Source organism: Lemur catta, chromosome 19 (genome assembly GCF_020740605.2).
Source record: "Lemur catta isolate mLemCat1 chromosome 19, mLemCat1.pri, whole genome shotgun sequence".
Classification (NCBI taxonomy): domain Eukaryota; kingdom Metazoa; phylum Chordata; class Mammalia; order Primates; family Lemuridae; genus Lemur; species Lemur catta.
The window spans coordinates 17,425,940-17,440,563 of record NC_059146.1 but is presented as its reverse complement, the minus strand read 5'-3'; the positions used below and the strand labels follow the sequence as shown (position 1 = coordinate 17,440,563).

Sequence of the window (14,624 nt, the reverse complement as noted above, 5' to 3'; positions counted from 1 at the left end):
TCTGGTCTACTTGATACCTGTTGCTTTTCACTGTAAATTAATAGGTATTATTCTGGTAATACACCAGTCTCAGAGAGCTTGCTTAATAGGAGTCCACCCCAGAGAAAGCTTAACTCTCAAGTGACAGATTCACGTTTGGTATCTCCAAGGCTAAGGGCCAAACTGTGATGAAGAACCATTACTTAGAGAACTGCTGGAAGCCAGTGAGAAGGCTTACCCTGGAACCATTCCAGCCTCACTCAAAGCCTTCTCATTGAAATACAGCAAGCACTTTTATGGAAAGATTAAAAATTAAGATGTGATTGCAAACAAGGAGAATTCATTAATAATTTTATTTTGAATTATAATGTAATTATTACTTCAAAAAGACCATTTCTGAAAACACCCAATGGATGTTGACTTACCAGTAAAAAAGCCATCAATGTATGACTGATAATTCAGAATACACAATAAATTATATTTACATGCAATGACTAGACTATCACACACACAAGGTAAAAAAATACAGTATTTTATGTACATTTTTAAAGATTTACATTTTCATATACAGTTTAAAAAATTAAAAATTCTCTGTACAAAACCTTACGTGTACAGAGTTTACGTATCCCCATTCTTATGGCTGTATCACCACACAGATTTGCTTAAAACTGTAATACTACAAACACTTGGGCTCTTTTCACTTCATATTCAATCTTGGCACCCATATACTAAACACATTACTTTTGAAATGTGAATTACAAAGGAAATAAAATGCAATCATGCAGACATTTTTTAATATAGAAAATGAGATAAAATGTACTCCTAGATCAACACTTACTAATTCCAATAGTTACCTAGTTGTGTTCAACTGCCTGCACTGCTTTCATACAGACACATGCAAAACTAGCAGATTACGCATTTTTTAAATAACATTAAAATAATACTATAGTCTGACAATACTTAGGCATTAGGAATGCAACTAACAGCCTTAGCCTGTCGATTATTTCTGCTTTAGCAGAAACTTCAATTAAGACGTTACATACCAAAATTCACAGAAATGTCAATACAATTGTTAAATTTATAGGAACTGCATCAGATAGACACTGATCATTTAAGAAACAAAACAAAAAATGGTGTTTGACATTTAAGAGTATATTCTCTGTTCTGAGAAAGGAAGGAGGGGGAAATCTGAGATAAACCATTCAAGGATTATCTATTGTCCCTGCTGAGGAAGCACTTGCACACTTCCAATCTGCTTAAATAAAGACACCTGAAGGCTTTATAAAATGTTCAAGATTAAGCTACGCTATTTATCTTTAAAAATTTTTATGAAAAGTAATAAATTGAAGGTATAAGCACCTTCCCTCCAGCCAAGTACCTAAAGATCCACGAGAAAAATAAAGTGCCAATGTTTAAATTACTGTTAATTATTTAAGAGGCACTAACCCATTTGATGGCTTAGGATACATATGAAAATAGACCAGATCTGATCTGAATAATAAATAGAAGGCAGGTATTCCAGTCTATGTAATTCCTGCCTAGATGGGGGCTGACCCAGAAAACTACCTACTCCCCCATTTATTGCTTTGAAACCTGTATACGTAAATTCTAACATAGAACAACCAGATTTCTAAGATGGAAAGCACAGTGTCTGTGCCACTTTGAAGTTGAGAAAGAAGGTACACTCTTGATCACCGGAGGGAGAGCTGCTGAGACTCTCCTCCCCACAGCTCATATCTTCACAGGAGTCTTCACTACAACGAAAAAGACAGACAACAGAGAATACCATTACTTAAAATACACTTAAATGTTTGACAAGCAAAATAAAACCACTATATGAATATTTCTAATCTTAGGATTTTTTATATTCAAAATTTAAGCTTTACAGAGACAACACTTAGAACTTATAAGGACTTCCTAAAGTGAAGTCTATAGTAATTTCATCAGAAAATGCAGATTTTCTTAAGAAGTTTAAACAAATTACTATTTGCCAAAGTATTATTCTTGTACCAATGAATAACTACTATCAGCAACTAATTGTAGGACTCTAAATATTTTAAATCCGATAAATGCAGACTACAGACAACGTATCTTGTATCACATCATCTATTTAGATGTCTTTCTTACCTCAATAATGGCATCATTAATACTCTCAAATATCAAAGCAAGAAACTAACAAGCTATGAAAATCTCTACAGCATACAACAGTCAAATTTAGTAAAATTAAATAATTCACTTTACAAACAAAAATAATTAAACTCTGAATAAGAAGACAACATTGGACAAAACTGTAAGAACATCTATAGAATTCTGCCCCATGAGTGCTGATGGTTCCCTTTATTGTCTGGTCCAGGCGTACCTCAATCTCTTCCCTATAGCACCATATTAGGAATTCATATCAACATTAAAAACCCCAAAATGCTGTTTCAGTCTTCGGGTTTTCTTTCTTTCTTTCCCCGCCCCTCCCCTCCAACAAAACTCTATTTCAAAGAGCAAGAGGAAAATAAATAAATAAATGAATAAAATTTTAAAAAGAGCAAGGGAGATGAGGAGGAAGATGAAAAACAACCAGTTTTTAGAAAGAGCAGGAGGGAAGCCTTATAAATCATTACCTATTTTAACAAAACTACTTCTGGTTAATTTTGTTACCTGAAGAAATGATGTTAGAGTAAGGCTTTCTCTGATGCCTTATATTTTTCCATAGTTCTGCTTCAATCATAAAATCAGTAATATTTAGTTTGGGGAAGTTTAGTTCGTCAAGGAACCTGCTTACCTTTCACTTTCATCAAAACAACCCCCCTCAGGTATTGTTGGCAGCTCAGGAACACTATAGTAGCTGTTATGGAGGTTCTGGGCTGTGCGCCTTGAAACAATCCAAACCAACTTCTTAAGATCTGGTTTGCAACATTCAGGAGAAGAATATTCGGCGAGACATTTAGAAACTAACTCCCTCCAGTAAAAGAACTCAGTGTCGTTAATCTGAAAAGAAATATTTTAATGAAGAAATTATAGCAGTGTCTCCCAAACCTTGCTGCACCTTGGAATCACCAGGCAATCTGTAAAGAAATATTGACGCCTGGCTCCCAACCCATATATTTTGATTTAATTGATAAGGAGTGTGACCTGGGCAACAAGTTTGTAAAGCTCCCTGGGTGATTTCAATGTGAAGCCAAAATTTGGGAACCATTGGTTTGGAGAAAGAGAACCATTAAGTATAATTTACATAGGATTCGATACATAGAAAAGCTCTCTCTGCCTATTCTAACACACTGGCCTAAAAACTTTCTGGGTCTGTTAATAAACCAACTATTTTAATAGTTTGAAGGCAAAGGAATGTAACATTCCTTTTGTTACAGAAACATGTTGTTACAGAAACCAATAGATTGTTTGGAATGCTAATAACATATTATTTACACTACAACACCAGATACAAACTAAAGGAGAAGTGAGCAATAGAAGAGAAATTCCCCAAAAAGTTCCTCCACCACTGGGGAATGCCCCAGTTTATTTCAAGGAATCAATTTTCACTGAAGATGTTTCTAGATATTGCTATCAATAAAAAGTCCAGATGAAAACTAATAAAATCATGGTAAAAACAAAAGCTATAAAGTTATCCATGTTACAAACAAAATACTTCACACACATGCACTTTCACCAAAAGATTTGTTTGAGTATCATCTTGGCCTCCATTTCCACCCAATACATCTACACCTTAACCCCCTTCTAATCTGACTTCTGTCATTCCCTCCTCACTACTCTTTTGACACTACCTCTGAGGTACCCAGTGACCTCCTTTGATTTTCACTATATTGAACCTCTCATCAAAATCCAATACTGTTGAGCACCTTCTTCTTAAAAACCTCTTTCCAATCTGACACTGCTCTTAATTGTCAGGATGTACCTTCCTTCACTGGGCTCCTAGTGGGGGAAAGCCCAATGCTGGAAGCCCCAGAGCTTCAAATGACACCCTACTCAAAGGATTTCACAAATTTCTTATGCTTTCAACTATCGCTTCTTCATGAGAAATTCCAAATCTCAATCTCCAACTATGGTTTATCTTCTGAATTTCTATTCCAGACAGCCAAATACCTGCTAGACACCTACCTACCTGAGTTACAAGCACCTAAAATCATACTTTCATCACAAATTAACGTCTCCCAAATTTCTTGCCAATGATGCCAATGTTCTCTCCACCATTAGGTCTAAATTTTGATCATTCATGACTCCCTGACTCATTTCCATGCTTGGCTTCCAAAACTACTATTTGAGTTTGATAGCCTTACTCCTGCTTGCAACCATCACCCAGACATTCTATCTGTAAGCCTACTCTAAAATGACTTCTTGGGTACAATGAACACTATTCTGGTGACAGGCACACCAAAAGCCCCGACTTAAGCATTATACAATGTATCCATGTAACAAAAACATCTCTACCCCTTAATATTTTGAAACTTGAAAAATAAAATTTAAAAAATAAATAACTTATTATGAAAAATATAAAAAAATTTAAAAAATAAAATGACTTCCCAAACCCATCTTGTGTACCAATTTCTTGGCCATAAGCCTTTGCTGGCCAAACCTTCACTGTCAAAGATCCTTTTGCTCCAACCAGGCTCCCAGTCATAGTGCTTTTGATCGGCCCTACTTCTTTGCTAGCAAAAACCCAAAGTACTCCCGATATTCATTATTATCTGGCACTGGGACACAATAACAAATGACAGAACATACCACCTCATGTTAATTTCCATATTTCCACGAGACTATCAGCTTAAGACTTTAAACTTTTGTTTGTTTTATACCTCTTTATGACTGCAAAGACTTACTGGGCTGGTTTGTCTAAGGGGTTTAAAAAGAGACATTGTGGTTTAAAACATCAACATTGCTGATGTTATTTGGTGATGCTACTAATGGGATGATAATTCAGCCCTATAGGTGCAATGAATGCCACCCTATTACACTGAAGTCTACTTCCTAGTATGAATTTTAGAACAATGCATGTGTTGCAATGTACACAGCTGTATTACCATATGGTATGAATACTACAGAAAGAACATGTACATGCAGAAAGCAGCTGGGTTAAGTGACCAAGTTCCCCTCCAAATTAATACCATCTGGGTCAAAGCTGCATACTGAGAACTTTTAACACTTGAGATATAAGAAAAAATGACCGTGTTTAAGTCACCACAGAAAAAATAAAACATTAGGAAAGAAACTTGTTTTAAAGAATAAGGACTGAAGATATTTACCTTGGAATGTTTTTTAACTAGCAAGAGAATTTCCAGTAATTCAACGGATTTCAAAGTTTCTACTTCCAAATTGAGAAGGCACAAAGCTAGTACCGATGGCTACAAGAAAAAACAAAAGTTTGTTTAAACATTCAAAATAGAAACTGTAACTCATATGTAAACAAGAATTTGACTTACTTTTGCTTTTGAAAAGACAAGTCGGCAGTTGCAGGCTTTCAGCTGAGCTTCTAGTTTATCAAGGTTCAGTATTTCTTTCCTACACAATGCAAAGAAAGACAATAGATTTATTAAACTTCCAAAGATTTAAATGATTTTTTTTTTTTTTATTCTTTGTAGACACAGGGTCTTACTACGTTGCCCAGGCTGGTCTCAAACTCCTGGCCTCAGGCGATCCCCATCCCCCGCCTCCGCCCCCAGCCTTGGCCTCCCAAAGTGCTGGGACTATAGGCCAGAGCCACCCTGCCTGGCCTTAAATAATTTTAAGGACTTGCCACTAAAAGTCCAAGTTGAACATTTGAAGGGGGTAAAATTATAAATTTCACTTTCATTCTAATTCTTACTGTTAGCTATGGCAATGCTCAAAGTACAAAACTTTTATTTTTAATCCCACTGACCTTTCTGAAGTATGACAAAGTACAATAGTATGGTATAAGTGCAAAAAGTTTAAGGCAGTAGTAGCTTCCAATTCATAGTGCAATTTTTCTGAAATTATTTTTTCCATCCGTTTTATGTCAGAAGCAGTACATTTACACTGACTAATCCGGATTACATCATGAGTGGATGGAATATTGCATTCTTCTTCAACTATTCTAGCAGCCAGCAAAAAACAACAGACTCCAATGCAAGACAAATGTTTAGGTTTCACCTAAAAAACAAAGAAAAAAAGGCTTCTTTTAACAATTTTCACTTTGATTTACCAAAGACACTTAAAAGACTATTGTAATGATGTTCCTACCATTAAGACAAAACACGATCAAGCTGCTTCCCTTATATGTAATTGCCTTTCACTGACAATTACACTCATATTCACATTTTAGACTTTCTTAACCTCCCTTTAAAATAAAAGAGGCTTTTTGAACTTCTATATCACTTAATTTAAATTTAAATGCAGGTAAAAAAAACTTCCATGCAGGTTCAAAAGCTAGATTTCTAGCATTGAGTTATGCTTTATATTTCAGACTTATGAAACTCACAATAATACAATCGCCCCCAAAATAAATTAAGCCTTTCAACACCAAAAAAATATACTACCTCTCTGGATATAAAAATAGTATTTTCTACTTATCTGTTTACATACAAATCTTTAAGAGTCATTCCATACTTCAATGTAATTTTACCCAAGAGAAATATCACATCAGTGATGCAGAGTGGGACATATGTAAAAGCTGCCACAGACAGATGGCTGCCCTTTTCTTCTCAGTGCCCTGAAAACTGACCCAGCAGCTGACAGCAATCCTACTGGCAAAAGAATCACCACATTTTTCTAACAGTTGTCGGTGATTGTTAGTAAGACTGTGGCTCCCTGCTTCAAAAAGACTTATAGTGAGTCACCTTTCATATACTGTTGTACTTCATTTGTCATGTTTCAGTATTAAAAACATCTAGGCTCCAACAGAAATATGATGAGAGATGAAAATATGAAAACCTTATTTTGAGGACTGTATACATAGACTGAATACCTAAAAAAACAGTAGTCTCCATTTTGTCACATCTTCAAAGAGACAGTACTTAAGAGGTACAGCAAAAGCTAACTTAGAATACACCAATACGCTTAATTCTGTAGTCTCTTAGTCTAGTACCAAGAGACTACAAATAATCAATTCTGATTGTTATAAATATGTACCGTGGGCATTATTACACTCACTCAATAAATATTTATTGAACCCTCGTGTGCTAAGCATTGGGCATAAAAAACGAAGATGTACTAATAAAAAAATGATTGAATACCTTCATAAGAGCCAAGAATCTGTCCAAAATATTGACAGCCAAGACAAAAGTTTCAGTGCAAGATCCAAAAAAGTTAGTTAAACTCCTTAAATCTTCTACTTTGGCATTTCTCAATCTTGGACACAAAGTGTTGTCATTCTGCAATGAAAACCAAGAGCCAAAGTTTATAATTTTCTTAGAATTAGATGGATAATATACAGATTCAAACAATAAGGTAATTTTTTTGCCTTAATCTTCAAGAATATAGGGGAGAAGAGTGGTATCACTTAAGGTATACACTTTATCACATGGAAATCACTTGCTTTTAAAAAATACCCATCATAAAAGCACTTCAGCAATTCAATATAAGGTGAACTGTTGCCACATTCCAGAGGATTATAGCAAATATAATTCAATTCCCTTAGAATGAAGATAGAGCCTTTCTTGTTTGCTTCTTTTTGTTTTTCTAAAAATCATTTAAAAACCCATTATAAATAAATATCCCATAAGCAGAGGAATTTCCACAAATGAATTGCTCAATTCACAAGGAGTCTCCCACCCAGAAGCTGCAGGCTGGGGATGCCACATTTGGAGAAACACTTCTGTACACTAAGTATCACTACTCTCATTCTTGCTAAGAAACAAAGCATGACCTTGTAATAACGTTTACCTTGATACTCCAGTAACACCAATTTTGGTCTTAAACTTTGCAGTCTTTAGTCGAGATTCAATTGCGTTAAAAATAAGTTATCTCCTCCTAGCCCTATCAGCTGCTTGAGCAAGTTATCTTTTCTGCCATCTTACCTCCGGGGTAGCCTCGATCAAACTCAGCCCTTTTTCTCGAGGTTGGAATCTCTGTTCTTGCTCCAGGTAGAGGGTCAATAATCCGAGGAGCTGGACCCTTTCACGGCCTGCCAAGCGCTCTGCCCCCAAATCCTTCATCTGCAGCAAAGACACCACACAGAATGTAACCTGAGGGTGACAGGGATGGGGAAGGAGAGCAGAAAAGACTGGAGCCAATACCTCCAGGGAGGGGCCCCGCAGCACGCCCCAGCACACCCCGGCGAGGAGCGGGTGAGGGGACCGTCACGTCCGCCAGAACCCCGGAGCAATCCTCCCCACGGTCAAGGAGGTGTGGCAGGGGGAGGGGCCGCGGTCACGGCGGTCGGCCAGCGCTGGGTCGGCCCGGCCAGCCGTTTCACAAACAGGAAACTGCCCGCGGGCGTCGGTGTCCCACGGTCCGCCACACCTGAAGTCGCCCGGGGAGGGACCTGGGCCCTGGGGACTGCACCGGGGTGGGCAGGGGCTGCAGAGAGTTCTAGGGGTGCGGAGCTGCACAATAGGGGGGAGGGGAGGGAAAGTCTCGCGACTGAACAAAGAACCAGAGGGAGGAGACTCCAGAGCCCAGCCCCGCCCCGGGGGCCCCGTTCCAGAAGCCCCTCTCGCTCGAGTCCGGGCCTCGCGCTTTCCCCATCCGCTGCGGCAGCGCCTACTCCGGACATTCCAGAGTGGCAGACACCCCAGGGCGAGGGAGCGGTGGTGGCGCGGCCCGAGCGGCTGGGGTCGGGGGAAGGAAGTCCAGCCCGCCCCGCGCCCGGACAACACTCGTCCCTCCGCTGATGCCCCCCGGTTCCGCAACTCTGCAGAGCCCTGGGGCTGTCAATCCAAGAAGCGCCACCCCGGCGAGACCCGAGACAAAACGAGGGGGGAGGGCACCGAAGCGGAGAACTGCCTTTAGCCGCGTCGCCCCTCCCTCCAGCCCACCAGCACCCGTCGCCGGGCGCCAACTCCCACAGGGCCGGGGCCGAGGACAAGCTCCGGGAGTGAGGGGTGGGCAGCACCGAGGCACGGATACCACCTCCCCTCGCGGCCCCGACCACGAACAAAGAAACCCGGGGCGATCCCGGCTGGGCCCACTCACCGTGCCGGAGACGCGCCTCCACCGGCCCGCGCGGCCTCGCGGTCCGCAGGGACTGGGCGCGGCGGCGGCTTCCGAGCCGTTCTCCGAGGTCGGGGACCCGCCGCCTCAGCGCTGCCCCTGGACCCGCATCCGACCCTTCCTCCCTGCCACCGCCGCTTCGGCCTCACAGCCCCGGCTCCATCCCGCTCCCCGCGCCCGCCGTCCGCAGGGACGCGCGCCGGCCCCTCGAGGCCCGCCCGTCACAGCCCTGCCGCCGCCCCCGCCTCGGCGCCCCAGCGGAGGCCGCAGCAAACCCCTTGTTTTTGTTTTGAGTTTTCGACGCCCCCAAGGGGGCGGGACACGTGACTCCCCGCGGAGGGATCTTCCACCGCCACTACAGACTTCGAAAAAGAGTCCCGCCCTAGGCCGCTGTTTCCTTCTCTCTTGTGGCTCCCTCGGCTCTCCTAGGCTTCGCCGAGCTTGTCCTCCCGCCAGGTGCCAGGGCGGAGGGTGCAACCTGAGCGCCGCATTTATTCCGCGATTGATCCGGACGGGGAGGGTGGGGACGGCGAGAGGGTTGAGGAGCGGAAGGAGATCGTTTCTGGTCGCATTGCACCTTTTAAAGGTCCCCGATTTGTTTTGTTTTCGCTGTTTTGAAAAGTCCGCCCAAAGCAGCCAGCTCTCTGATTGGATACGGGTGGGGTGAGCAAAGTGCGGAGGACCTGATTCACTCTCAAATCTGGATTGGCTAACTGATTAGTCTTCGAGCCCTCTGATTGGCTTTCACCGTATCCTGCGCCTCTGTCTTCCTCGGGGCCTTAGCAACTCTGGGGTCTGCGTTGCGCATGCCTGGGTTGGGAGCTTTGCAGGCGCTGGGTTCCCTGTCTTTGGGGTCTGTGCCTTCCCTTCCGGCCGCCGCCTGCCCGGGGGGATGCCTGGCTCGCTTCGCACCTCCTAAGAGCGCGAACAGCTAGATGACCTACCTCTGTGGCAACCCCTTCCGCCCCAGGAGAGTTTTCTAGGATCCTTCTTTTTTTGTCCTGTGGGTCCATGTTGCAATAACCAATGAAATTATTCTGACATTTTCGGGGTGCGTTCTGAAATAGTCAATAAATGCTACATGTTTTGGTATTTGTTTTCAAATTTTCTAACCCAAGAGGAAAAAAATGGAGGAGATAGATGAAACGAGATGAGCAAAAAGTTGAGAGTCGTTGAGGCTCGGTGGTGGGGACACGAGGTTTCGTCATACTATTCTTTCTACTTTTGCGAGCCTTGGAATTTTTCCATAATTAAAAATTAAAAGGAGGGACTTTCTAATAAAAACTTTGCGCGTTAATGAGGGTACATAAAATCTAATAATTATAATAGCATGCCTCCAGAGGTTGTAGTTTGTGCTGTTGTTTTAATGAAGACTCCCAGAGCTGCTTGGTCCATGGTCACCCATACATTATCATTTATTGTCCATTATAATTAGCGTTGTTATAATTGGTGACACCTCTCTCTAGGCGGGGCAAAAAGCAAACAGACCAGGTGCCTTAGGCCTGAGAAACTCTCACTCAAAATATCTATCGTTGAGGGATGTAGTTGATTCCCCTGGAACATTTATGGTTTGTTTACTTTCTCGCTCCTAAATTAGTAAATAGCACATTGGAGAGTGCTAATCTAAATAATCAGCCCCTGGGAACAGATTTCTCTTTTCTGCTCTTCTGTATGTTTTCTGTGAATTGTTTTGTTACTTGTGAAATATGGGAAGGCACTTAACATAGCTTTAGCAGCAGCTCTCTCTGCTTTCCAAAGCACCTAGGAAATTTTAGAAAGTCTCTTTGCATATTAGCTAGGGCTAAACACAGGCATCAGTCTGGAGCCCAGAGAGCTAATCCTCTTATTTCAGAGAGGTGTGGTCTTGTTGAGGGTTTTGGAAAATAAAATTAGCACATTATTTTTAAATGATTTTACAGGTTATATAATTTTATGCAATGCAGTTGGATCTTTCAAACATTATTTAAACAGTTACTTTTATTCAACATAATCAAATTGCAACTAACTTGGAGAATAGAGCTAAGAGTAAAATTGCACAGATGACAGCTCATTGTACAGAGTGTACAGAGGGTCCATGGACAGTCCATGGAGATACAGAAAGCAGCTGAGCAGAACATCCACCATGAGAGAAAGGGGAGTCTGTGACCAAAACATGAAAGAGACTGGGGACTTTCTTTTTTCCAAATAAGAGGCCAAAAGTAGAAAAGGAACATAAGTCATAAAATAAGTGATATGAAAGAGGAAATGTGAAATGATGTGGTAGAAAATTTTTAAAATGGCAATATGTAAGACAAAAAGGAAGAAATCTAGAAATTGTCCTTTCCTTAGATCACTAAATTTTATAAAGTCTTACAAAATGTGTACTATATGATATTTGTAACTGGTATCTTCTGTGTCTTTTTACAGGCAGCCTCTTGAATGATGTGAACAGTTCTCTGAGAGTAAGACAAGAAAGCTTTGTGAATGGTGTTGAATTTCCTGCTCTTGGCTGGCCCCTGCTCAGCACAGAAGAAAAAGCTGATCAAGTTGTCCAAGATGGAGCCCTTTATCCACTTTAGTCCACTTATGTAAGATTAAAGGAAAGCAATCATTAAAAATATTAATCCAGTAGTTACATCATTCTTTTTTTCAAAATACCTCCTTTTTTCCCCGTCAGCAGGGACAGAAATAAAAAAAGAAAAAATACAAAAAAAAAAAAAAGAAAAAAAACACCTCCTTTTAACAAAGATGCCATGGGGGAGGGGGGTGGATTATGCAGGTTTCTCTGCTGATTTTTTGCTGTTTGTTAATATATCTTTTTTTTTTCTTTTAATAACAGCCCTTCTTCAGATTCTCTTTGTCCTTACCACCTTGGCTTATGTTGCTAGAGCTGAAGGTGTTATTTACTAAAAAAACATTATTCCCTGTAGGCTAATCAGACTTTACCCATCAGCTACCTTTTAGCCTTTCCTGAGCTTTCTTGAGGGCAACTTTCCTGCAACATGCACACGTACAAAATAAGGAAATCAGAAAGCTGGCAGCCCCCAAGAACAACTTTGAGAGAATTTATTTTTAAGATATTTGATCTTCTACAGCACAGTGAGAGGGGTGCGGTGGAGTTGGGTGATGGTCTATCCCAATAACCCCGTGAAAGCCTGACACAGAAGCCCATTGTCCTCAGTGACACATGAGACTGAACTAGAAGGTGAGCACAGAACAGGTAATGAGCAGGGAGAGCCCGAGCAGAAACAAGGCCGACATTCAGCGAATCTGACTCCTGAGGGGTGTACTTCAAACCACTTAAGCTTCTACCTTAAAAAGAAAATAGGGCATTCCCAAGGGGTTTCTGCAGTGCTTCTCTGAATGATTTATACTTAGACTTCCTTGAACTTTTTTTTCTTTAATTAAATTGTCCTCTTGTGCCTTTAAGAGCCAGTCCTATTCTTAGGATAGTTCTCCTAAACTGAGAGGGAGTTTGCTGTGTGTCCTGCCAGACTATTCCCTGCACTTTGTAAGGCATCAAAATTCCCACAACTTTCTAGATATCATCTTTTTCCTGAAAGATGATGATGTTTAACAATAAATCCTAGCTTTTTATTCAATAGACATTTAATAAATACACACTAAGTGCCATGCATGATACTAGACACCAGGTATTTAAAAATTGGACAAATAAAACAAGGTCCCAGAATATAACCTATTATATATGAGTTGTAGGGCAAAGCACTGGCTGAGGATCAAAATGGCTTTGAATCCCAGCTTTCCTACTCATTAGACATAGTACCTTGAATACCTTGAATAATTCCCATTGTCCTGAGCCTCAACCTGAAAAAAAATGAAAAGCCAAAGGTAATTGTGTCTACTTCATATGGAACAATTAAATACCAACATTTGTGAAAGCAATTACCTATATATTTCCAGGCTCTCAGAATTTTTCACAATGCTGTGACTTCATGAAGGGAAAGGGATCAACCCTAACCTCATCAAAGCAATCTAGTAGAAGGCAGCCCTGAGAGGAGAGAACCTTACCATCAGGATCTGTTAAAGCTGACATGAGTCTACTCACTATTTCTGCCTCCCTGGCAGGGCTGTTTTCTGTCATTAAAGGTGGTTTGCAGCCTCAAACTCCCTGCTTAGATTAGCCTGGGGAGAGGAAAAGGAAAGGTACACAAGTGCCATCTTGAAATGATTCAGATTTTTCAACCAAGCGCTCATCTTTTAATCTGAACCTGAAAGAATGAGATGATTTATATACCAGACAATTATCATTTTTTTCAAGCAATCAGTAGAATAAACCTGTGAGGCATCTCATATTTTCTCCTTTCTAACATTCTCATGGACCAGATCTTCTCAAATCTGAAATCAGCAAACCCCACATTTTACAATCATTTATCATATAAATATTGTGTTGCTTTTGTTCTTTATGCTTGAAGCATGTCCTCTCTTTCTAGACGAGTATTTAGTTATTAATATCTATGCAAGGGTTGGTGATATTCACAACACAGTGAATGTCCAGACGTTGATGAATCCAGCTTTGGAATTGTGGGAATTACCCACACTGTAGAGACTATTGTTTCCAGCCAGTTTAGCCCCTCCCAGCTCTACTAGCCTGCAAGAGAGTTAGCCTTGTGCAAACTATCTCTGATACCTGAGAACTGGCTTCTCGTTTGACTGCAGCCCGTCTCATTACTTTATTATCTAGTGCTCTCTGTAATGCCAAAAGTCAACCAAAACAAATGAAGTAGGCTTGACAGGACATGGAAAGGCTGGCAAAGGACAATGAACTGAGAATACAGCAATTCCTGAAATCAGAGCTAATTATCTCAAAATGGTGGGTCTGTCCCAAAGCAAATATATATTAAGTGGCTCAGACTACATTCTGGAACATTGTACATTATTATTTACATACATATTATTGTTTTATGATTTGTTCAAAGAACTATAACCTAACTCAAATATTTCCTGTCTTTTCTTGACATCACAGCATGATATGAAGTTGACACTGTCAGCAAAGAATAATTTAGGTGACATCTGTTGAATATATCATCTTATTCCCAAAAGAAGTTTTACTGTCTGTGAAAGTCACGATCTCTTATTTTGATCTCAAATGAAAAGGCAATTGACATTTAAAGTGATATCAATACATAGTATAAGCTTAAATTTTGCTTTGTTAACTTGTGTTTTCAAAATGAGGGGTTTTCTTTAACTTCTAAGAGAGATTGCTTTATATCAAAGCTTCTCAAGTCTGTTTAATTAAATATATTGCTATGTTTTCAACCACATTCTGAAAAATAAATTGTGACTACTTACAGGAGTAGAATCAGATTTGGAGGAGTGGGTTTGAAGTTTTACAATTTGGAGAGGCTGTCTTTGGGAAAAATAGTAGGATTTACAAATAAAAAATAAGGTATGAAAGCCAGTATTTGTAATGATACAAATTAGGACTTAATGTAAATGGCCAAGTGCGGTGGCTCATGCCTGTAATCCTAGCACTCTGGGAGGCCGACGCGGGAGGATCGCTGGAGGTCAGCATTTTGAGACCAGCCTGAGCAAGA

General features: G+C 40.5%; 1 protein-coding gene and 1 non-coding gene across 5 annotated transcripts; both read right to left on the bottom strand.

Moving 5' to 3' along the window:
• Positions 1-313: 313 nt before the first annotated feature.
• On the bottom strand, positions 314-14,267 carry CCNG2 (cyclin G2). Of its 4 annotated transcripts, none has more exons than XM_045532873.1 (8): positions 13,136-14,267; positions 7,956-8,093; positions 7,173-7,310; positions 5,840-6,090; positions 5,403-5,481; positions 5,226-5,324; positions 2,753-2,958; positions 314-1,733 (listed from the first exon to the last, which is right to left on the bottom strand). In XM_045532873.1, the coding sequence occupies exons 1-8, from the start codon at positions 13,169-13,171 to the stop codon at positions 1,610-1,612; spliced, it is 1,071 nt and encodes a 356-aa protein (XP_045388829.1). In that variant the 5' UTR covers positions 13,172-14,267; the 3' UTR covers positions 314-1,609. The 4 variants fall into 4 exon arrangements, with proteins under 4 accessions (XP_045388829.1, XP_045388833.1, XP_045388830.1 ...); XM_045532877.1 differs by lacking the exon at positions 13,136-14,267 and adding an exon at positions 12,854-12,870; XM_045532874.1 differs by lacking the exon at positions 13,136-14,267 and adding an exon at positions 9,073-9,658.
• LOC123624902 lies at positions 12,478-12,567 on the bottom strand. Its single transcript, XR_006730264.1, has one exon. It is a non-coding gene; the product is annotated as a small Cajal body-specific RNA 11 (non-coding RNA).
• Positions 14,268-14,624: the final 357 nt, after the last annotated feature.

Excerpts from the sequence above, each read along its gene's own strand:
- CCNG2 (XM_045532873.1), bottom strand. The coding sequence starts at position 13,171 with ATGACAGAAAACAGCCCTGCCAGGGAGGCAGAAATA. Across the intron at positions 6,091-7,172 it reads GATTCTTGGCTCTTATGAAG|GTGAAACCTAAACATTTGTC; the intron begins GTATTCAATCAT and ends TTTGTTTTTTAG. Across the intron at positions 2,959-5,225 it reads TAGTTAAAAAACATTCCAAG|ATTAACGACACTGAGTTCTT; the intron begins GTAAATATCTTC and ends ATTTCTTTTCAG.